Genomic DNA, 22,463 nt, shown 5'->3' with positions numbered 1-22,463 from the left:
TCAACTTATAGTTTAATCAAATATAATAAAAAAAATGTAATTCCCCGTAAATTTTTTTTACTATTTAGTCTGATAAAAAAAACTCCTGAAGTATGTATTACATTCAGAAAAGAATAGAGGAAAGATGCACCTAGTCAGGAACAAGTACAATATCAAGATTAAAAAGAAAAAGAGCAAGTATTCAGCAAAGAACAATTGGCAAAGGAACGAGCAATTTGCTTTCACAACAGAAGTTTGTATTGCAAGTTATGGCTACAAGGCCAGGTTTAAGATTATGGAGATCATAAATGACTAATATTGAATGGATGAGTATCAAATTTTTTGCTATATTCCAAATTAAATTTGGAAGGTTCTATTAGCATGGTGCATTCATTGCAAGTATTCTTCTGACAGCATTTGCAAGGTCTCTCACATGTGGGTCTTCACATCCTGTGAAAATTAAAAGAAGCAAATTGAAGAAATAAAAAAGAAGCAAGTTGCAATACGATAGATAGAAAAAAGAAAAGAGAAAAAGAAACGGACCTAATTTGTTCAATGCATCTTCAAGATGGAAAAGGTAGTCTCGATTGGGTCCTGAGGGGCCTTCAGCATGGATAATTTGCCTAGACATTATTAACACATCACTAAGTTATTCTAGTCTTAAGAAAAGTGCAGGTTCCGATAGAGCAAATTAACATTATACCTGGCCATTGCTTCTAGAGATGCAGGTCCCAAATAGTTCTTGTTGGTCTTTGTGTCTGTGGAAGCTAGGTATCTAATTTGTTACACGCGTCAGATTGTGCTTCATAAGTTAAAAATCTTGTTTTCTATTTAGTTTACCTAAATTCCACCACTTACACCATCACGCCACTGATAGCAGGAGTCGCCAAAGAAGGGTCCTGAAATATTTTTTGCATAACTATTGGTATTCAAAATTTTTGACATGAGAGGTGATGGAAAGTTGATGGAACTTACAGTGAAGAAATCAAGGTAAAGCTTCATGTCATATTGCTTTTCCCTTACTTCTAGATGCTGCAATGCAAATATGCAATCATAATATGCACATATAGTAAAATCAATTTAGGTAGCATAGATATATTTTTGACGCATCAAGTATAAAGTAAGCATCATACCTTTCTATAGCTCCAAGAATCATATACAATTTCATTTTTTTTGAATCAATTAATAAATATAACATATACTAGAAAGATTAACTACTGGTAGCATGTTCTAACAAAGCACTTTACCATGATAACACGAAAGATATATAACTTGATAAAATTCATTTTGTCTTGTCATATTAATCATCTGATTGTTCTCATTGATTATAGACAAATTCAGAGTGGAGAAAACGAGAATAATGTAGATACTAGTATCATCTGTCAGAAGTGAATAAAGTATATAGTGTTACTTATTGGGTATTGTAAGATGAGGAAGTAGGCCATTGAAGAGCTATAACACTGGCAGAAGGAAAGATATCAAAGAACAATTGAAGAGCTCAATGGTGCTTCTCAGATTCAAGGTTGCCATGCATGATGTTATTGTTGCATGCTGCTACAATTACAGCATGCATGCTAACATGGCTCTTGGTTTTATGTGCGTGTCTGTGCATGTGAGAGGTGTGCATTGTGTTTTAGCTCTGTGCGTGTCTGTGCATGTGAGAGGTGTGCATTGTGTTTTAACTCTGCGTGTCTGTGCATGTGAGAGGTGTGCATTAGGGGTGTAAACGAACTGAGCCTGAGCGAGCCGGTTCTGGCTCAGGCTCGGCTCAAAATTACTTTTGAGCATCATAATTTTGCTCAGGCTTAGCTCAGCTCAGCTCAATTCGAGCCGAGCTCAAGCTGAGCCTAACCGAGCCCGAGAGCTCGGGCTCGATTAGAGGTTAAGACGGTGGCGGCATGGGCGGCGGCTTGCCGAAGGAGTCGGAGACGGATGGAGGAGGAGGCGACGACGAGGAGATGGTGAATGAAGGAGGAGGAGGAAGTCGACGGAGTAGATGAGGAGGAGGCCAACGGAGGAGGAGGAGGAGGCCTACGGAGAGGAGGACATGGCGCCGTGGTGGTGGCTTGCCGATGGAGGCCGACGGAGAGGGAGGAGGTGGCGGCGCGTGGGGTGAGGCTATGAGTGGTGATCGAGTGAGGGTGAAGGTGAGGGTGGGGTGGGTGAGGGAATTGAGGGTGATAGCCTGATGGGTGAGGATGGGGAAGGTGACGTGATGGAGGAGGGTGACTTGATGGGTGAGGGTGGGGTAGGTGAGGGTGGATGAGGGTGATGGATGGGTTAGTGAGGGACACGTGGCAATATTTCTTTATGCCACGTGTCCTTAGTTATAGCTAGTCAGGCTATCGAGCCGAGCTTGAGCGAGCCGGCTCCAACTCAGGCTCGGCTCGATATTAATTTCGAGCCTATTACAACGGCTCGGGCTCAGCTCGGCTCTGACCGAGCCGAGCCGGACTCAAGCTTCACCCGAGCCGCTCGTCAAGCCTGACAGCCCTAGTGTGCATTGTGCTTTTAACTCTGTGTGTGTGTGTGTGTGTGTGTGTGAGAGAGAGAGAGAGAGAGAGAGAGAGAATTATTATTGGACTGCACTAAATAAGCATTGGGTTTGATGGTTCAGCTATGCACCAACATCTCTTCTTCTGATGCCTGTGATAGATATGGCAGTTACTAGGCAATATCAGTGGCTACAAGGAGGGAGAACTTGTAAGCAAGTTGGTATTGTTCTTGGTATTGGCCTATTGGCAGTTATAACTAAGATTTGGTATTCATTTAGAGGCTACACAGGATAAGTTGCTGAATTGACAACTCAAAAAAAAAAAATGAAGTCGTTGGAGAAAGAGATTGCCGCTTAAAGATCAGATCTGAGTAAATATGTCATGTGGCATGGTAGCAGTAATAGCAATAAAATATTTCAGATATACTTATGATGATGATCTGTTTTGCTCTAAAAGGTAGCAAGCAATGCAACAAAAAATTCTTTAAGCAAGGAATAGAAGTTAAGGCTTTAGAGAACTAAAGATGAAAAGACTGAGTGTCGCCACGAGGACAAAAAGTAAGGACAGAAGATAGAACTAATGAAAAAAGTAAAGGAAACACAACCTCTTTTATAATACTCCACTAAAGCATATTTCCAGTCCCCCTGTACATTCAAGGAACCACTGGGTGATGGGAGATCTGATGACATTTCCAATCATCTAACTATAATATCATCACTAGTAGTACAACTGTACAACAAATAAATTGCTAAAGCACCTAAATAGCAGCTTGACCAGCAATATTCTGCTTATAATTGCTTTGAATACTTAGTTGCACCTTTTCTCCTTTTTTATAAAATTTTATCCCTGTTCACGAGTATGAGAACCTCTACTGCAGGGATTCTCTGTCCCTAGCAGTTATTTAGACCATTTTTAACGTAAATATGATCTATAGTTTTGGATTTTGTTGCACGGACTGGTTGATAATGAATTTGTGTTCCTTTATTAGCATAATTCCTATGCCAATCTCCCTTCCTTTTCATTTTTAAACCAATACAAAATTTTCAACAAACTGTATAATTTCATGACAAGCTCCTTTCTAGTAAGTCGCTTTGTAGGAATATAGATAGCAGCTGAGATACTCGAGACCCGAATATGGTTTAAGATTAAATCAGCAGTTATCACAGATATAATTATGGAAAAAAGGGAAAAATATTTCTTGGTTGGCTCTAAATTTGAAACATTTTACTAAGGATAAATAGGATATGTCCATATTCCAGCAATAATCCTCAAGTCTTCCTTTGTGTAAGTAGATTGTGAATTAAACTTATACGAGAACAATTAAATAGGTGCCGAGCTCGGCATCAGTAAATTTAGCAAGTTAACAATGTGCCTTTTAAAATGAGCATTTCCAATTGATATATCTTAAGTAGAAAAGGAAAGAGTTACTGATCTAGGAAACTAAATGGAGTAATTCAGGTCAAGTAGACTGAATTTGGAGCATATCATAATAACAATCAAGCCAGTGCTCTAACCTCTAATGCAGTCTTTTTGTCTTCCTCTTTGGAAACTTTGTAGGCAACTCCCCACTGTAATCAAGCAGAATGCAGATTAAAATTATTATGGGAGTTTATTGCACATGTTATCTTAGAACATTCAAAGACCTACTAAGGAATTCAAGGAAGTTCTTGGAAGCAAAAGTAAGATGAAAGACTCCTATAATACAGACGAATATGCTTGAATGAAAGTGGAATTGCATGCAGTATTAATATGTAACTGACTAGGTGTATTACCATAAGGAGTTAATCAATAAGAGAATCAAGTTCTCTTTAATTAAAGATAGTACAGAGACTGTTGTTATCTATACCCTTCCAATGCATGAACCTTTTAAAATATACATATAACTATAAAACAAGGATTGTCGTGCATAGCACCAGCATGTGCCAGCCCAGCAATGTGCTACTGTGGCATGGCATTCCATGGCATGGAGCTAGCTTAGAGGCATCCATGATACGGGGCCTGTTCACCCTAATTAAATCCAAATTGTTAAAAAAAGAAAAGCTAAATTTTTATTCATCCTTGTTTCATCCAAATTGTTGAAACTATATGCAATAAAATTCCATGAAAAGAAACACTGTTTATGATAAAATATTTTCATCTAATTCAATTATTCCACAAGAAAAAGACACAAACAAGGGTCCCTTTAAAATTCAAGTATTCAATTTTACCAATAAGATATGGAGACTCACTTCGTTTTTACTATCTTTTACAAAAGTATTTGTCTAAGATGATACCATATCTTAGATTTTACCTATACCGTTACTGTTACTTGTTTCCAATTTGAATATAAGAAGAGACTACCATTAATGTTTCATTTTCAATATATGTCATCCCGGTACTTGCAAACTGCAAATGTTGCTCCTGAAGAGATCTAAGTCCCCAGTTTTCTCATATTTTCAGATGTTCCTAACTTTAACCAAAATTTGAGTTCAAATTTGGGAAAAAAACATCTCAGAGAATAATTAATGTATACCCTTCAATCAGTTAGTAATTTTACAGTAAAAGGGGAAAGAGGCATACACAAACTTCTCCAGGATTGGGCTCCAAGGTAACGGTTCTCCCAGGAAAGGCAGGGGTCCCTCTGTGATCCGTGCTGCCTGCGCAAGAATCCAACACACAAACCAAAACAACCCATATCAAATCTCAAGTCAATAATCCATCATAAGGCAATCAAGCATATGGTATGGAAGGAGCATATGATGCCTTGGTAGAAGACTCTGCGGTAGCCTTTGACGAAGCCGATGAACTTCTCGTCGTAGTGGAAGCCCGGCTTCCATATGAGAGATCCATAACCAAATACCCACATCGCCATCCCGCTTGCTCTCTCTCCTGGAGAAAGGGGGATGGGGGATGAGACCTCTCCTCTCCGGACGGACGATGGCAAAGCGAGACGGCGAAAGTTGTGATGAAGCCTGATTGGCTACTGCCCGCAGAATAAATACAATAATTATTATTTTTTTCTCCTTTTTTTTGTTGTTTTTATGAGAAAGACCCTAGAGAAAGACAAAACTCCTATTTAGGATTCGTATTTGAGTGCGGCCCAACTCAAAAGATTGCTCTTCGTTGATCGCATAATTCGACAAATTACTCGTGCAAAAAATACCCTTTTCTTTCCCACGCAATCGATACCCTTCAACTGCTGCGAATATATTGGTATTTATTATAGAAAATATATAAGCATAAAAAAAAATCTAGTGAGGTTTTGGTCCTTTGGCACATTGTTAAATCCAGTTAATTATGGGATTCCAATCAATTAAAACAGGGAAAAGAATAGTAAGGGAGACTTGTTAGGAAACTTCTATTTATCATCTTTCTTTTTCGACCAATTGGATTAGAAATCAGTATTATTATTATTTACTTAAACCATTAAATTTTAGAGGGAAAAAAATCGTGGTAAAAAACAGAAAGATTGGTATGAGTGAAATATAAAATCAAAATGGAAGGATCATTTCGCATACAAAACAAAAAAGGGCAGGGTGTGAAATATAATAAGTTCAAGAAAACAGGGCGGTAATAGAAATTTCCAACATTATTCATGAGGGAAATAAAGGCGGCGATCGATGACCCTCGCGACTCGAGCCACTCCTGTCGAACTGCTCACTCTCTTGAGGAGAATTGGAGAGAGGGCGATCGAAGGGGTTTCCAGGAACCCGGATGGATAACTTCTCGCTCGTGTGGGAAATCGTCGGCCCCGGCGTCGCCGGTGCCGTATTCGGCGCCGGGTGGTGGTTCTGGGTCGACGCCGTTGTCTGCAGCGCCGTCAAGGTCTCCTTCCTCCATTACCTCCCGGGTACTCTTACCCCGATCGCGTTCTTGAATTCTCCTCCACTATTTGTCAAATCTTAAGGAAGGCCATAACTAGGGTATCTTCCTCTCGGTTCCCAAATTCGCAGGAATCTTCGCCTCCCTCGCCGCCCTAATGTTCAATTGCGTCAATAGACAAGACATCAGCTACGATTACTACTCCCCTTATGGCGATACGGAATGGAGGTTAGAATTTTCTTGATCGAAAGAAACTATTTGCCTTTGGGACTTTTTATCTATCGAATGATGAGATATTCGCTACATTTCCTAATCAATGCAAATTATTGCGGTCTAATTTATTTTTAAAACTCGGTTGGAAAGGAAGTGAATCGGAGATTTTTTTATTATGGTAACAAAAGAAATAGTTATTATTAGGTCACTTGTAGAGTGGAAGATTAGGTAGATATTGCTCGGTGATATAAAACCTTATAGCATGGGATAGATACTTTGTTACACATTTGTTCTTGCTTCCTCTTTTGGCATATTTTGTGTTTTATATATTGCACTTGAAGATAGTGGCACAGTGCAGATACTGGAGCTGATTTAAGAAATTTCTGCTTGGTAAATGGAGGACAAACTAATGTTTAATGGGGAAAAAGTCTGATATTTAATATGTTTATTTTTATTTTTGGTAGGAATATGTTTATTTTACTGATAAGTGCAATCTAAGAATTCCAAGTAATAGGTGAAGAAAAACTATTTTGGGATATTACAGAGCAGTAAAGCACCCTTTCAAGTAAAGCTTCAACAGCTGGTTTTAGGTGCAAAAATTTGGACAGAAATACCATTTGATTAGTTGATTGAGGCTGAGGGCTCTACTGAAAGATATTTTGTAGACACGACTGCATGGGTTTTAGGTGCTTTTCACCGTCCTATTAGAATTGTTGGTTGTGTGCCTTTGAATGGAATAAGTACCTTTAAAAGTTCAGTAAACCGTGGTAGAGGTTAAGTTATATGATTGCCCTACTTGGAAAGTTCTAGATGACTAGAGAAGCATTCTAATATTGAGGTGATGTTGGAATTTGGACGAGAATAATACAATACATCATGCAAGGAATGCTCAAGAGAGCAAGTGGTAGAACAAAGCATATTAATTATGAAAATCTCATATTGCAAAACATTTGATAATAAAAGGTATTTTCTTTCCATGTTGCAGAAGGTGAAAAAAAGAACTGTAATTTCTTATGGAATTAGATGAAGCATGTGATTTGGTACTTGTAGAAGTAATCTGGAAGAAATTGAAATCTTTGAAAGTGACTTATGAGTGTATACGAGCCGAACTTGAGTGAGCCTAGATTTGATCAAGATGGGGTTGAATTTAATTTTGACCCTAAGATGTACAATCAAGCTCAGCTCGTTTTGTTTCATTTTGAGCCTATTTTAACTTGAGCTGAGTTTGAGCCTAAATGAGCTACTTGATAACCCTAATAAAGCCTATTTGAAATCAGTCAAATTTAAGCCTTGTACAAGATCAAGCTAGAATCAAACTTGAATCAACCTTGATATCTCAATCAAACTTCACTAGATACTTTGATCAAAGTTTAAATTGATAAGTAGGCTGAATATCAAGTTTGGTTAAGAGACTAGCTACCACATGAATTACGTACATGTATATATGGTATGCTGAGCCTTATTGAGGTGAGTTTGACCAAGGCAGCCTATGATCAAGTTTGGATTTAAATTAATTTTGAGGCCTTAAAAAGTGAATCAAGCTTGACTCTGCATAATTGAGCCTACATCTAGCTAAGCTTGGGCCAAGCATGGTCCAACTTGATTATTTTGACAATCCTAGAAAGCGAAAACTAGCATAGCAAACACTAGCAAATAGAATGCGAATTAGAAATGTGAGAAGTATTGATGGCAAGAGAGATGGATACTTAAATAATAGAAGTTACATCAAGGTTAAGGCCTAAATTTCAATGCTTCAAAGTGGTATAGTTATTGAAGTTTTGGTTAATGGGAAGAGGACAAACTTAAGTATAAACTAAAATAACCATAAGATAAATGTCAAAATACTTGTTGGACCAAATTTAAGACAATGCATTTTATTGAAAGTATGATGATCGTGCCACAGGCACGGCTCATGCCGGCCACCAGCCAGCACGGTATGTGCCGCGGCACTTGCCAGCCGTGCCATAAGAGAAGGAGAGAAAAAGAGGAGGATGACTAGCAGCGCTTCGCTCTTCGATATGGTCGTCGCCTATCGTTCGCTGCCGAAGAACTCCGTTGATGAAGGCGTCATCATGTCGCATCCTATGCCGGGATGCCCTAGCCTTAGTCCGAGGAGGAAGAAGACCTCGGACGGGTCGAGGCGGGTGAATAAAGACTTAAGTGGCGGATCTGTCAAGCTTTCTGGCACAATAGGCGACGACGGCGGCGAGGTTGCCAACAACGGAAGCTCGGCGGTGAGCAGATCGCCGCTAGGAGGGGTGTCGTGCTGCACTCCTCATGCCACATGCTGGTACGCCGCGTGTCAGTCAGCACGGCCATCTTTAATTGGAAGTATGAAATTAGTTTCAATTAAAGTTATCTCTGATATGTATATTTGAATCCTTGATATGTATATTTGTATTTAAAAAATATAGTATTGTTTTTTTGTTTATTGCTAATTGCATGGGATTTATAGATGTCCATCTACTAGGGTTTCAAGGCTATGTGATGTGGGGTCTTTTTAACTTAGTTTTGCCTATAGTGTATTCTATTATTATCTCGGAAAAGGATTAGACAAGTTATTGCATCAATTAAATACAAATCCAATTTGTATTTATCTTTGTTATTCTTTTCCTCATACTTTGCCCATGTTATGTTCTTGGAGTTTGGCATTATTGGCCTTTTTGGATCATTTGTGCATTTCTAGCTCTGCAGAACAGCCAATTTAGATCATTAGAAAGTTACTATCATCTAATTTTCTTTACTAGTATTTTTAATGATGTTTGGCTATGGGAAATTGGTTGAGATATGCCGTCATACTGTTATATGTTAATATTTTCATTGGACTTGACCTTCATGTAACTTCTTTTACTGCCCCAAATAGCAAGTAATCTGGATCATAAATCTGGTCCAGTTTCTTGACAAAAAATAGGTGAATCTTGATGATATTAGATATTTATCTCTTACTAGATAAATTGTTCATGTAAGAGTTGACAGGTGAATCCTGTGGTATGTTTTAGCTCTAAATTGTTCATGTAAAACTTTAGTGGACCATACTTAACACAAACTGAGAATTGCTAATTCTTCTTTAATCAGCTCTTTTCCTTTATAAGAGTTGCTTGGTGTATACCACCTTTCTATATTGGACTTGTTGTTCCATTGTCTTATTATTGAGGTTTCAAAGCATATCACACTGCTGATGTTTCTTGCTGTATCATAATCAAAATTAGAGTAACAATTTGGGTTTTGTTTGCAGCATAAACATAGTTGGTGTAGTAAAATAAATTCTTCGTGGAATAGCATATTGATTGGATATGCTTTGTTATCATGCCTATTTATTTATTTTTAGGATTTTTTGTTTCTCAACTGGAATGTCAGAGCTATTTTCAATTGCTTGATTAAAACATGCAGTGGGCTAAGAGATGGGAGTAACCCTGCTTCACCTGTAACATGACAGAGCCATTAGGATTGTAGATGGTTTTCACTGGGATAACCGATGCTACATTTATTTGTACTACACAAGAATGTGGCTATGAGAAATTCTTATTTAGATTTCACCCTCACCAAAAAGAGGATTTGTTATGCTTCAGTATCTATAAACTTCAAATAGGAAACATTATGTTAGTACTTCTCTTTTAAATTGCAGGAAACATAGTAATATAAGAGTCAAGTTCTAATATACATATTGTGTTGTTTGCTACCATGGCTGAGTAGTTGCCAGCAGAGCATAGTCTTATCAAGGTGTATTAAATTAGTGCTGGCGGCAACATTTCTATGTCAACTTGGTTATTGTCGTCAGCCCTGTCTACTTGTTCATGAAATCTGGATCGAATGATGTACATAGATGTTTTGACAACCTTCCTGGTGTTTGACGTATAAAATTATGCACATGGCTGTTTTGACAACCTTCCTGATGTTTGACATATAACAGTATAAAACATTATTGTTCACACAGTAGAAATGTAGAGCTCCTGTCTTCTTGTCGAAAAGCTGAAGTATGATTCTCAGCACTTGAATGAACAATAAACAGTGCCCTTCTGGTCTGATACCAACAAGAGTGCCCCCAGCTTATTGAATAATTGAAATCTATCGTCAATTACAATGAGAACAAAGGAAAGAGGGTCATTTTGCATGACAAGAACAGGTGGGTTTAATAGTCCGGAACAGTGGGCCTTTGTGTCTGTGTGAAATTGAGGTGGAATAGCTTTTCTTTTTTAATTCAGATATGGTGAGAAAAGATATGCCAGAAAATTTATCTAGTTTCCTGGATCATCAAACTAATAACTAGTATTCCTTATAATTTTGTCGTAATTTGATACCAAACCATTAAGTGATCTGGCTGTGCCTGTAGACTAATGCCTGCCTAGCTTGTGCAATTTTTTCTCCACTACTCCCTAAGGTGATTTGAGCATGTCTGCAGGCTTCAACCATTGTAAATTTTATCTTATAATAATGCAAGTTCCTGAAATTGCAGGTTGAAGCTTTGGCTTTTTGTGGCATACGTTGTGTCATTTGTCTCTTTGGCAGGGTCAGTCGGCTTGTTGATACAAGACGCGCTGACAGATAAGGGCCCCTCTGCATGGACTGGTGTTGCTGGTGTTCTGCAGTGTGTATTTGTCTTGATAAGGTAACTGCACATGGTTTCAAACTCATGCATTTTTCCATCATGGAATTCCATTTTGATTGACACCGATCTACCTCGCAGTGGGCTAATCTACTGGGCTTGCCATTCTGAAGATTAAGTTGAAGGATTTTCCTGCGCGAGGTGGAAATGTAAAGGCGAATAGCTATAAACTTGTTGGGCCAACAGTGACTATATGTGCTGCATATGATATACTTTTATAGGCTTTAATAGCATTCTGTAAATAAAAAAGATCATGCATTGCTCATTTGAGATGTGCTTTTAATGGTCACTGTCTGACAAAAACTTTTCTCATGAGTTTACCCTGAACAGTTGCTGAGATAAACTAGTAACATAGTCTTGTTCTCCTGGATCTCTGTATTGCTTCTGTCTAATAGTGAAATTAACGGAGTTGGAAGCTATTTGTCTCAGGACGGCACTGAGTTTTTGATAAACACCATGAAAAGTGCTAGATTTCAAATTTTCAATGAGAATTAGCAGTTTGGAAAGAAGCATAGACACACTTGTTCCTATTGTCATTAATCAATTATCATGTATTAGAAGAACAGAGTATAGATTAAATCATTAGTTGTTGTTTCTCCTTGCAGCTAGCTATGTATATAGGTAATCTGGATGCTAATGACTCTGTTTTAGAAGAATTAGTAAGGAAAATAAGTTTGCTAAGTGGATGTCATCTTTCTCAGAATGAAAAGTTTAAAATAAATATAATAGGAAAAGCATGCAATATTACTATAAAGATGAAGAACTTCAATTAATCAATTAAGCTAGAGCTAGAGTACAAGTTCATCATGCAAGTACCACCCTAAATTATGAAGCATTTTAAGCTTTAAATTTTAGCACATAAACGATGACCATTAGTTGTTTGACTTGCTTCTGTGGCTTAAGTTGGCCTCATAAGTATCCACTTGTCTCATCTTTCAAAGAATTTTTTTTTTGTGTGTAAAAAACTGGCTTCATAGGAAGTAATTAACTTTGTCCACATTCAAAATTTACCTTAATTAACTCATTTTTGTATTTATATATTCACCAACTTAGAAAAATTAATGATTTTGGTGCAGACACCCTTGTTAATTAGGTCTTCCTCTTAAACAAAAGGTTGTGATTTCTTATTAATGAATTCGTCATAAGATCTAATAAATAACGGGATAAGGGAAATTCGCAAAAGAAATTATTTTCCATCGCCTCAAAATTTTGAGTATAATAGGAGAAATGAAATTTAAAGACTTAAATGATGAATTAAAGAAGTAGTATTAGCAATCTAGGAACTAAACACTAAAAAGCAAGAGAATTCTTTATTCCTAGTGATGTCATGAGAGATGATATATTAATATCCTTAGAAGGAGTCCTATTCAAAATTGATATAAAGAAAAGTTCTCTAAGATTTCTGGGATATTATCTTTTATAAGTTTTCCATCTATAAATCAAACATAGATTATCGACTAGTTGCGTGCCGAAATTTGTTTATCTAAAAAATATTTAAAATTATTTCAGTACCACATGCTAGATAAATCTTTAGAAAATCTTTGAAGTGTAAATTTTAGCCATGCAAAATAAATGAATGGAGAATGTTCACTTGTTCAGGAGAGGTCACATTAGTGATCATCATTTACCATATAATTTATTAACAATTTGATCGTGATCTATGCATTATAAACTCTATCTAATAACATAAACTATGTTTGGAGAATTTTGAAGCTTCTGGTATCAGGAAACAGTATCGTCTCTGTAAGCTAGCCTTCCTCCCCAAATTTTTTTTTAAAAAGTATTATTTTTGCTATTTAACTCCTTATTTTATAAATTCGGTATATTGCCATTCTTAGGTTTAGAGCTGGTAGAAAAAAAACTACATACTCCTGTCTCTAATAAAATTTATATACAAAAAGAAAAGGTACAAAAGTATAAGGTGGTATTTGAAAATTTCTCTTAATAAAATATAGGGTGTTATCTCGACATTCCCTTGCAAGATAAAGAATGAAATTTTTCCCAACCCACCGTTCGCTTTCCAATGACCCAAGCGACGGAGTTCAGGCCCCACTTTCAAATAATATAATTCCCAAGTTCAAATATAATAATATATATATATATATATATATATATATATGAATTGGACATTAATCTCCTTTTGTAACGTGCACACTGTCGTATTGATTGTGTAAGTTATGACATGGTTCCAACCAAGCAAGACATTGAGATCCAGACGTAGCTACCAACTTATATTCTTTGGGAAATTTAGAATGTAGCCAATAATATTGATCGTTGGCCCATAAGGTTTGTCACCTGCATGTATACAAACGTGTACGACAAATGGCAGCACTCATTCATGAGTTTTTAATTAATATTATAGATATATATTTTTATATATTTTTAGGGTACGCTGAGATTGCTAATGAGACGATTTTTTAATAAATAAAAATAGAGCTAAAAGAGAAAAAAGACGAGGAGAAAAGGGTGGCCTTTGCTTTCCCTTCGTATGCTACGTGGCAGAAGGACAGCGTGGCCCCTTTCCCGCAGGGGATTCCTCCAATCGTGAACCAGAAGGTGGTGAGTTGACCGGCATACGGAAAATTTGCATATAACACCGTAAGACAAAAAAAATTTAAAAAAAAAAGTGAAAGGGTTAGGGTAGAGATCACGAATTTGAGTAGCTATAGGGTTTTATATACAAAATATACCGCATTTCTATTGCAATTTTTTGTTTTGTTTTTTTAATGGAAGCCATCGCCTTGTAGTGCTCCTTTGACGCTTCCAATCTCCGTCTCTCACCTCTTGGTGTCCTTCGTCGATAGTTCATCTGGATTTCTGACCAACGTGTTCCTTTCCTTTGGTCATCTCCCTCCTCTTCGATTTCTTAAGCTTAAATACTCTTGTTCTTTGCCCAACTAAGAGAAGGAGGGGGAGAGAGAAAGAGAGAAGAGGAAGGCACGAAGGAAAGAGAAGAAGCTAAAGAATAGATGAAGGGTAGGAATAGCGTTAGTGATAAAAAAGTATCCGTGAGATGGATTTTTGTTATATGTATCTTCTTCTTTGGCTTCGGAATGCTGTTCACAGACTGGTTAGATTCTCGCTCGGTCTCTAGCTGTTTTATGCGCAAAGATTTGATCTTTTGCTCTTTTCCTTGTTCCTCGGATCGAATTGAGATCTGGGTTCGCGGAAAGATCGGGCATTGCATGTGTATTTCGGTTGGGTCTTTTCCTTTTCTTTTGGGTGAATTTTAGGGGAATTTTGGGTTTGTTTTGATGTGGTAGGTTCCGGGAGGCCCCTGAATCCGACAGTCAAATAATTTCTAGGCGGCGGAAGGAACAAGAGCTTCAAATTGTTTCAGAGGATTGCGCCACCGAACGGGTGAGTGGTCGTCCATTTCAGATTTAGTTGTGCCGCATTAATTGGGCCTTTTTTGATTGAAATTTCTTGTTGATTTTAGAGGCACGGCCAAGATAATGATATAATGGGCGAGATGAGCAAGACACATGAAGCCATACAGTGTGTTTCCGAGTGCTATAACTTGTTTCTTTTCTTTTTGTTCTTTGAAGAATTGCTTGTGTGTTTGTTTGTTCTTGGATCTAAACTTGGTAGTCCTGTTGGCATTTGATGTTATCAGATCTTTAGATAAGACGATCTCTACGCTGCAGATGGAGTTGGCTGCAAAGAGAAGCTCTCAAGAGTTGCTTGGTTTGCGCGGTTCACCATTGTCCTCGGCAGCTGATAAGAAGAAAAAGAAGGCTTTTGTTGTAATTGGGATTAATACTGCATTTAGCAGCAGAAAGAGGCGGGATTCTGTCAGGGAGACATGGATGCCGCAAGGTACTTTATATTAACAATCCTTCTTATTTATCAGAATCGTTATCTTCGTCTTAAATATATTGGAAATCAAGGTTCTTCAATTTTATGTGCAGTGTATATGTGACTTGGTACTTGTGCAGCATCCATCATTTAGTTTCTGCGCTGCTAATGACTCGATTTAAAGTAACAAGCAATTGCCATTTGTTTATTTTTTAGCTCTAGAATCTTCTTGTTTTTTCTGATCATTAGTTAAATGGTGAGAAACTTCTGGTGAGTGAATATTTGATTTATCTTTCTTGTTGTAAAGATGTTAAATCTAACATTTCTGAACCTAAATTACATGAAAATTTGTTGAATTTCATGTTTCCCAATGCGTGCATTAAGAGAAACCTTGGGCCTCGTCAAGGACAAGGGAACCACTCGCAAAATCAACTTTACTTTTCAAGTTTAAGAGAGCCAGCAATAGAAGAGCAGTTTGCTCATAATTCTATGTTTTGTTTCCCACTTTCCATTTCCCTAAGATACTCTAGCAATCTACATATTTTCACTCTTGTTCTTCTCTTTTATTGGTTCATTTTTCATGAATCGTGATTAACCAAGAAAAGCTCACATATCTAGATGAAAGGTTTATGGTTGTCAGATTGAGGACTTTTCCTTCAAAATTAAGTTGATTGATGCAGAATATCTAAGGAAGTTCTCTTCTCTAATTGTTTTGTCTAGATGTAGTAATTGATCATTGAAGAGTAAAGATTCTGGAAATAGACAGAATTAATTCTGAATTATGTAGTTGCTTGAGGATAATTATAATCAAAACTGCTGGACTAGTTCATTATTTGATTATTGACAGTAACATATTTAATTTTGAGCAATGCTTCAAATTTTTCCTGCCACCTTTAGCTAAATGAACTTTTTTACTTGATAGAAATTTATTCTACTTATTCTATTTGATTCTGCCATACTAGGTGAACCTTTAAAAAAGGATATTAGCATATTGCAAATAGACCTAGCTGAAGATTATTATTTGCCTAGTGTGTTGCTTGCAAATGCCGTTTAAGTTAAAGGAAAATTGTGGATATCAATTAATTTAACTAGATTAACCATGTTATGTAGTTGAATGCATGGTTATTTGTACTTATCAAACCATTATTGATGTTATGCCAATACTGTGATAAATGAGTGCTGTAAAGTGAAATGCTAGTGTAAGAAAAGGTTGAGTTCAAGCCAAGTTAAAATTAGTACTTAATTGTAAGCTCAGGATCTTGGTAATATCTTTTGACATGATTGATGAAGACAATTCATCAGTAAAGACTGATATCATGTGGAAGACCCCAAAAGGAGTAGGAAAGATGAAAATGTCTTTAATTAATTGTGGGAAGAATCATCCTGTTCTTCTAAAATGAGCATGATATATGGAGTTGAATGGCAAAACTTCATGAAGATATATGGGTCTTTAATAATATTACTACCATGAAACTATCAGCAAAAGCTCACAAGGAGAACTTGAAAGATCTTTCAGCCTCAGCGTTCACCCTCTTATTATAATTTGGTTACATATTTACATGAATTAATCTAACTTTCATGGAAGTCTATAACAATTATTTGCCCATTCCTAACCTTTTTATTTCTTGTTGAACTTGTGAGGGCAACTTTGTTCAATAAAGGTTCCTTGATGTGTGGCAAGACTTAAAGTTGAATTTTGGAGCATGTAGAATATTTGTTCAACATATACAAAGGTTACTAGCAATAACATTTTAATTTGAGAAGTTAATGACAAAGAAGATTATCTTCAGAGCTATTACTTTATTATATCATCTATTTGGCTAAATAATATCCTTCCTGTAAGTTCACTTTTACGTAGCTCAGTCCATGATCTCTCCTATTTTCTTGTTTTTAATTAGGTGAGAAACTCCAAGAACTGGAACTTAAGAAAGGAATTGTCGTCCGATTTATGATTGGACACAGGTACATGTTTCCGTAATAGTAATTTCTTGTCCACCAACGCATGTTCCTGATTCATATTTTAAATCAAATCGATATGCAAGTTTTAGTCGATATAAGGTAAAAGTACTTTAGTTCCTTTTTTCATTTAATATTTCCTGGTAGTTCCACTGGATGGAAATTACAAAGTAAAGCCTCCGGTCTACTTGTAGTCCAGGCATATGAATGTAAGGTAATCTGCAGATATCTTCAATGCAAGCCTCTTTGACAGTATAACTGAGGATGGAGGGTGAATATCTGAAGTACTGCTATTGATAACATGGTAGAGATAGTCATTTTATTGCTTACAGAACTAAATGGGAAGTGAGCTAAAATATTATGGGAAGATTTTGACTCTTTGGCATCTTAGACTTTTAGAGTAATTGGTAATTTATCATAATAGTAGAGCAAGACTTTAGACATCCCATGGCCAAATATTCCTTAAGACGTCTAATCTCTGTTAATTTCTACTCCCCTTTGTTTAACTTAAAAAAACCATTATATTTAGCTTTTTCTCAAGAGTGGAAATCTTGGGGGCACATGTATAAGGCTGGTGTTGGACACAATATGTAGTTTTGTCTTTTGCAGTAACTAAGTGTTGGACAATGAAAAATATTTTATGATGCTATGCGTTGCTTTGTAAGCAAACAGAGGATTAACATTATTTAAGGCATCATTCTATGATAAGATAATATGATCTTCAATTAATTGCCAATCAATGGTCGTTTACTAGTGTACAATGTACACTATGCATGCCAACTGCTGGAAGTTTTGGCAACTTTGACTCAAGAGAATCCAGATTAGAAATATTTGACCTCAAGGATATTGTTAGGTAAGTAATATTATTTACACTTCACTCCTTAACCAATTCACTGAAAATGAGAAACATGGACATAACGAATGATGATAAGGTTAAGATAAATAGGTTTTTGAGAGAGAAGGATAAGATAAATAGTTAACACCTCTATTTGTGATTCTATAAAGGTTATGTCATTTGAGTTGCCTTTTGTCAAGAAGGAATTGTAGGAAGACTTTTCTGTGGAAGTATTACTGTTGTACTGGTGACAGTGAACAAGAATTAAGCGTTTGAGGTATGGGTTTTCATAGGTATCATTACTTTTTCATTTGAAGCACATGGCCCGTGGAAGACTTGTTTGAGAAGCTAATCATTATATACACTTGTGGAAACCCATTCTATGGTAGGAATCACGATCGCCTACTCTGATTATCATTAAGGACATGGCTTATTGAAAAACCTGTTCAGTGTTTTCAAAAGCAAAGATTAAAAACCTGAATATACGTAAGTAACCTGCAATCTTGAATCAAGAAGTACTTAGAAACTTCTGGGCAATAGTAAAGGTATCGAATTTCCAAGTCTATAAATATGATAGGCATACAAAATTACAAACACTACTGGAGTTCTATTATAATGTGTTTAACACTTTAATTACTAGAAGAAGAACAATTTTTTGTGCATCTGTAATTGCAATGTTTCAACTTTTAAGCAGCCCACTTTTAAGCTTTTATGTGTTAAGTCAATTTAAGCAGAAGATGCTATATGGGATTGAAGAAGATCAACAGGGCAGGTAAATGTAACTAAGAGAATTGGAAAGTTGGTCAGGGCACACTGCCTGAAGTAGAGTAAAATGGTGGCAAGGAAATCATGTAGCTGTCCTTAACTAGTTGACATTTTAAGTCTTCAATGACTTTGTTACTTCTGATGGTTTCTTAGGTGGACCCAGGTACATTGTGAAATAGAGTTGAATGGTAGATAGGGATTGACGTATATATCGTTTGATTGAGTTGTTGAAAACTTGAAATGCAAACTCATTGAAACTCCTCAGGCTTCTTTTTTTTTTAATTATGACAACATTATTCCCTAGATTTATATCTACTACGATGGATCAAGGCAGTTATATCTGACTTTTAGTAAAAGACTAACTAGTACTGCTATTATACAGTGCTACATCAAACAGTATTCTGGATAAGGCTATAGATTCGGAGGAAGCTCAGCATCATGACTTTCTTAGGCTGGTATGGTGTAGCCAATTGAAAATTTAACTGACTCAACGTCCAGAACAATCGTATAAGCACAATAATTATTAACTTCTCAAACTGTCCATCTATCTATTCCTTCATGCAGGATCATGTTGAAGGGTATCATGAACTATCTGCAAAGACAAAGACTTTTTTCTCCGCTGCAGTTGCCATATGGGATGCCGACTTTTATGTCAAGGTGGACGATGATATCCATGTGAATCTAGGTGAATATTGCAGCCTTCAGAGTATTAGAAGCAATTTGTTTGATGATACTTACTGGTACTTGACATATCTAATCCAGGAATGCTAGCCACAACTCTTTTCCGACATAGATCAAAACCGAGAACTTACATAGGTTGCATGAAGTCTGGACCTGTTCTGTCTGATAAGTAATTCTACTACAACCTTTATAGTATTATCACCTTGTAGCAGCCTCTAGTGCATTTGACATACCTATTTATTTGATCATTTCTGCAGGAATGTGAAGTACCATGAGCCTGAGTACTGGAAGTTTGGTGAAGCAGGGAACAAGTACTTCCGCCATGCAACTGGGCAGATATATGCTATCTCAAAAGATCTGGCCACCTACATCTCAATTAACCAGTAAGATTATACAGTGGTGTAATCATATCTGTTAGATATAAAACAACTGATGAGTAAGTCATCTCCTGCAGGCCTATATTGCACAAATATGCTAACGAAGATGTAACTCTGGGCTCTTGGTTTATTGGCCTTGAAGTTGAACATATTGATGAGAGGAACATGTGCTGCGGAACTCCACCAGGTTGGTTTCCTTATTAGATACTGGACTATCGCTGTTGGAAGTAGCTTTCTTATCATATCCATTTTAAATAACCCTCCAGACTGTGAGTGGAAGTCGCAAGCTGGAAATGTTTGCATTGCAACATTTGATTGGAGATGCAGTGGAATCTGCAAGTCAGCGGAGAGGATAAAGTATGTTCATGCAAAGTGTGGTGAAGGAGATGATGCTGTTTGGAATGCTTTCTTCTAACAAATGTACATTGCCAACTACTGGCAACTGAAAATGTGGTTTCCGCAGCCCATGAAAAGAATACAACTCCAAAAGAACCACTCATGGGTAAGAATGTAGACGCCACCTGTATCCTGGGTTCAAACTCTCCATTCAAAGAGATTGATTTGGTGAAGACCGTTGTTTCTAGGTGATAGGTTTGATGTTTGAATGCTAGTTAGACAAATACTTGTTAAGATACAGAGAAGACTATAGACAGGAAAGGAGAAAGGGCTTAAACCAATGGTGTTGAATATAGGGCATGCACTCTGCTGCACATGTACATGGGGAGTTTCCATCCTGCAGAAAGCTTGATTTGTGTCTGATTCTTTTATTTGAACTTTGTGAAAATTTTGTATAACTCTTTTAGCATTTGATTACAGCTGCCAATAAAGTTTGGCAAACAGCCATACCTGAATGGAATTACTGGTGAAATTACACAGATGTTCTACAACTTAATGATTGACCAATTTTGATAAGTACCAATACTTCAGCAAAAGCCCAATCCGTTGTAACAGTAAAGTTTGGAGCACCAGGAGATATCATCAGGTACTAAATGACTGGCATTGCATTTGTAGGGGATTAGCGTGAAGTAATCCAGTCCGTGTAAATACTTATTGTGCTATGGAAATTGCCAATCGTTAAATATATTTTATTTTCTCGTACTTATGCCTAGAATTACTTTAAATTATTACCGAAAACTTTCAAAATATCAAAATTGTCATTATTTTTTTCAAAATATCAAAATTGCCATCAAAATCATTGGATTTCTTTTTCAAATACCATTCTATTTAGTTAAATCACATAATTAAAACACAGCTTGCATATAAAACAAAGACTATTTTGCTCTTATATAAATTATTAATAATAGTTTAAAAACTATCCAATATTATAGTTTAATGAATTATATTTTATTTTATGTGAGGTAAAAATTTTTGATAAAAATTTTACATTCTAAACTTTAAAGAGGGGCATTTTAGTTATATATGTGTCTAATAATTTTAATAATAATCTATTAGGAATATTTTATTAAAAATTAATCATAATGGTAACTCTAAAAGTGTCAAAAGATTTTAGTGGCAATTTTAATATTAAAAATATATAATAGTAACTACGACCCCCGCCCCCCTCCCTTGTATAATTTTTTGTACCAAACTAAAGCGAAATCGTTAGAATTTTCATTCAAATTAGCGGAGCCAGCCTAAATTACCAAAATAATCAAATTAATTTTCTCTTTAATTCGATTCGAACAAATACAATATGAGTATTTTGATAATTTAGAGGGCTCTATTAAAATGGGATAAAAATTCTAACAATTCATTTTAGTTATAAGTACATTGACTAATTTGTTATCAAAAATTATACCGTAGGATAAAGCAATTTTAGACATAAGCATAAGGGGTTAAAATGTATTTAACTTTTTTCTTCCAAATGGTTAATCGATTTATTGCAAAGCAATTTGACCAAAGATTAGAAAAATATGTAGGATACCGTAAAGCCTTTCAAATTTAAGGTTCATGCAGTTCTTTTTTCTCCGAACCCTAGCAGAGCCTAACATTTTCTTTTCTTTTTTCAGCCTAATGTTTAGCTCGTTCTCTTCACTCTTCCTTTGTTCTTCTTGAACACTGTCATAAGAGTTAGCCTCTCTAGTCTACAGAAGGTGCAGAGTTGGTGAAACACTCGGGTTCGCTAGGTGCCCCTCATGTGGGACCTTATATGGAGGCTGAAAAAGCCAGCAACATAAACATCATTACCTATTGGCTGGATGTCGTAGTTTTGCTTATTGTAACTAAGTAATACTTATGTCAATGAGTTGTTGCTTAATATCCTATTTTTTTCTATGTAGCAGGCTCCTTTATATTTGTGTTGATTGTTAATGAATTGTGCCATCTACAGGCTTTCCACAAAAAATAGCTTTCCATACAAAGAGGAAAATATATAGGATTAATGGGTGACAGATAAAAAATCTACAACTCCAAACACAATAGGTAATTAATTAGTAATAGAAATAGAGAATTGAATAGGGCTTGCCAAGTCATTACCTCCAAATAATTAGATAGTGATTCCATACTGAAACTTAATCTAATTATCCATACAGAATCTACTCAGAATCCGACTAACTTACATATGAATCTTAATTTTTCTATCCATATAGTAAATAAGTTAGATTCAGTATAAGTATCTCATATTTGATCAAATTTGGATTTGAATTCGGAGTGAATATCCATTAGAGCTCTTATAAATATGTAATTTTTTTAAAATCCGTAAATAATGATTACATACTCATGTACTTAAATTATGTAAGTAGAAGTCTTGTATTACTTTATTCCTGTACGAACACTCTCGACTCTCTCAAAAAAATAAGCTTCGTATTATATTATGTTTGCGTAATATGTTAATTTTGTGACATTTTTTGATGAGATGCTTAAAATATTACGGTCTAATTTTTATCTATTAAACTATTATATTTTAGTGCTAAAAGCAGTGACTTTTTGCTTTGGAATAAGATCATCGTAAATTTCATTTT

At 36.1% G+C, this 22,463-nt stretch overlaps 3 protein-coding genes across 4 annotated transcripts; 2 read left to right on the top strand and 1 right to left on the bottom strand.

Moving 5' to 3' along the window:
* Positions 1-195: 195 nt before the first annotated feature.
* Positions 196-5,465, bottom strand: LOC140786078 (gamma-glutamylcyclotransferase 2-3). The gene is made up of 8 exons (XM_073134269.1): positions 5,217-5,465; positions 5,034-5,110; positions 3,989-4,042; positions 955-1,011; positions 838-878; positions 683-754; positions 523-602; positions 196-429 (listed from the first exon to the last, which is right to left on the bottom strand). Exons 1-8 carry the CDS (start codon positions 5,323-5,325, stop codon positions 356-358), a joined length of 564 nt encoding a protein of 187 aa, XP_072990370.1. The 5' UTR covers positions 5,326-5,465; the 3' UTR covers positions 196-355.
* A 615-nt stretch (positions 5,466-6,080) lies between these two features.
* Positions 6,081-11,519, top strand: LOC140787193 (uncharacterized). The gene is made up of 4 exons (XM_073135988.1): positions 6,081-6,303; positions 6,407-6,503; positions 10,942-11,094; positions 11,173-11,519. Exons 1-4 carry the CDS (start codon positions 6,168-6,170, stop codon positions 11,207-11,209), a joined length of 423 nt encoding a protein of 140 aa, XP_072992089.1. The 5' UTR covers positions 6,081-6,167; the 3' UTR covers positions 11,210-11,519.
* Positions 11,520-13,713: 2,194 nt separating this feature from the next.
* On the top strand, positions 13,714-20,371 carry LOC140786077 (beta-1,3-galactosyltransferase 7-like). 2 transcript variants are annotated; one of them, XM_073134267.1, is made up of 11 exons: positions 13,714-14,161; positions 14,355-14,451; positions 14,531-14,589; positions 14,708-14,910; positions 16,788-16,851; positions 18,828-18,900; positions 19,010-19,130; positions 19,208-19,295; positions 19,384-19,509; positions 19,581-19,690; positions 19,770-20,371. In XM_073134267.1, exons 1-11 carry the CDS (start codon positions 14,061-14,063, stop codon positions 19,916-19,918), a joined length of 1,191 nt encoding a protein of 396 aa, XP_072990368.1. In that variant the 5' UTR covers positions 13,714-14,060; the 3' UTR covers positions 19,919-20,371. The 2 variants fall into 2 exon arrangements, with proteins under 2 accessions (XP_072990368.1, XP_072990369.1); XM_073134268.1 differs by having other exon boundaries at positions 13,881-14,067.
* The last annotated feature ends 2,092 nt before the right edge of the window (positions 20,372-22,463 follow it).

This window comes from Typha latifolia, chromosome 4 (genome assembly GCF_019914945.1).
Source record: "Typha latifolia isolate L0001 chromosome 4, TyphaL0001v2, whole genome shotgun sequence".
Taxonomy (NCBI): Eukaryota; Viridiplantae; Streptophyta; class Magnoliopsida; order Poales; family Typhaceae; genus Typha; species Typha latifolia.
This window is presented reverse-complemented; position numbering and strand designations above follow the sequence as displayed.

Excerpts from the sequence above, each read along its gene's own strand:
- LOC140787193 (XM_073135988.1), top strand. The coding sequence starts at position 6,168 with ATGGATAACTTCTCGCTCGTGTGGGAAATCGTCGGCCCCGGCGTCGCC. Across the intron at positions 6,304-6,406 it reads CTTCCTCCATTACCTCCCGG|GAATCTTCGCCTCCCTCGCC; the intron begins GTACTCTTACCC and ends CCAAATTCGCAG. Across the intron at positions 11,095-11,172 it reads TGTGTATTTGTCTTGATAAG|TGGGCTAATCTACTGGGCTT; the intron begins GTAACTGCACAT and ends TCTACCTCGCAG.
- LOC140786078 (XM_073134269.1), bottom strand. The coding sequence starts at position 5,325 with ATGGCGATGTGGGTATTTGGTTATGGATCTCTCATATGGAAGCCGGGC. Across the intron at positions 4,043-5,033 it reads CCAATCCTGGAGAAGTTTGT|TGGGGAGTTGCCTACAAAGT; the intron begins GTATGCCTCTTT and ends GCTTGATTACAG. Across the intron at positions 603-682 it reads TCTCTAGAAGCAATGGCCAG|GCAAATTATCCATGCTGAAG; the intron begins GTATAATGTTAA and ends AATAATGTCTAG.
- LOC140786077 (XM_073134267.1), top strand. The coding sequence starts at position 14,061 with ATGAAGGGTAGGAATAGCGTTAGTGATAAAAAAGTATCCGTGAGATGG. Across the intron at positions 16,852-18,827 it reads CGATTTATGATTGGACACAG|TGCTACATCAAACAGTATTC; the intron begins GTACATGTTTCC and ends GCTATTATACAG. Across the intron at positions 19,131-19,207 it reads TGATATCCATGTGAATCTAG|GAATGCTAGCCACAACTCTT; the intron begins GTGAATATTGCA and ends TATCTAATCCAG.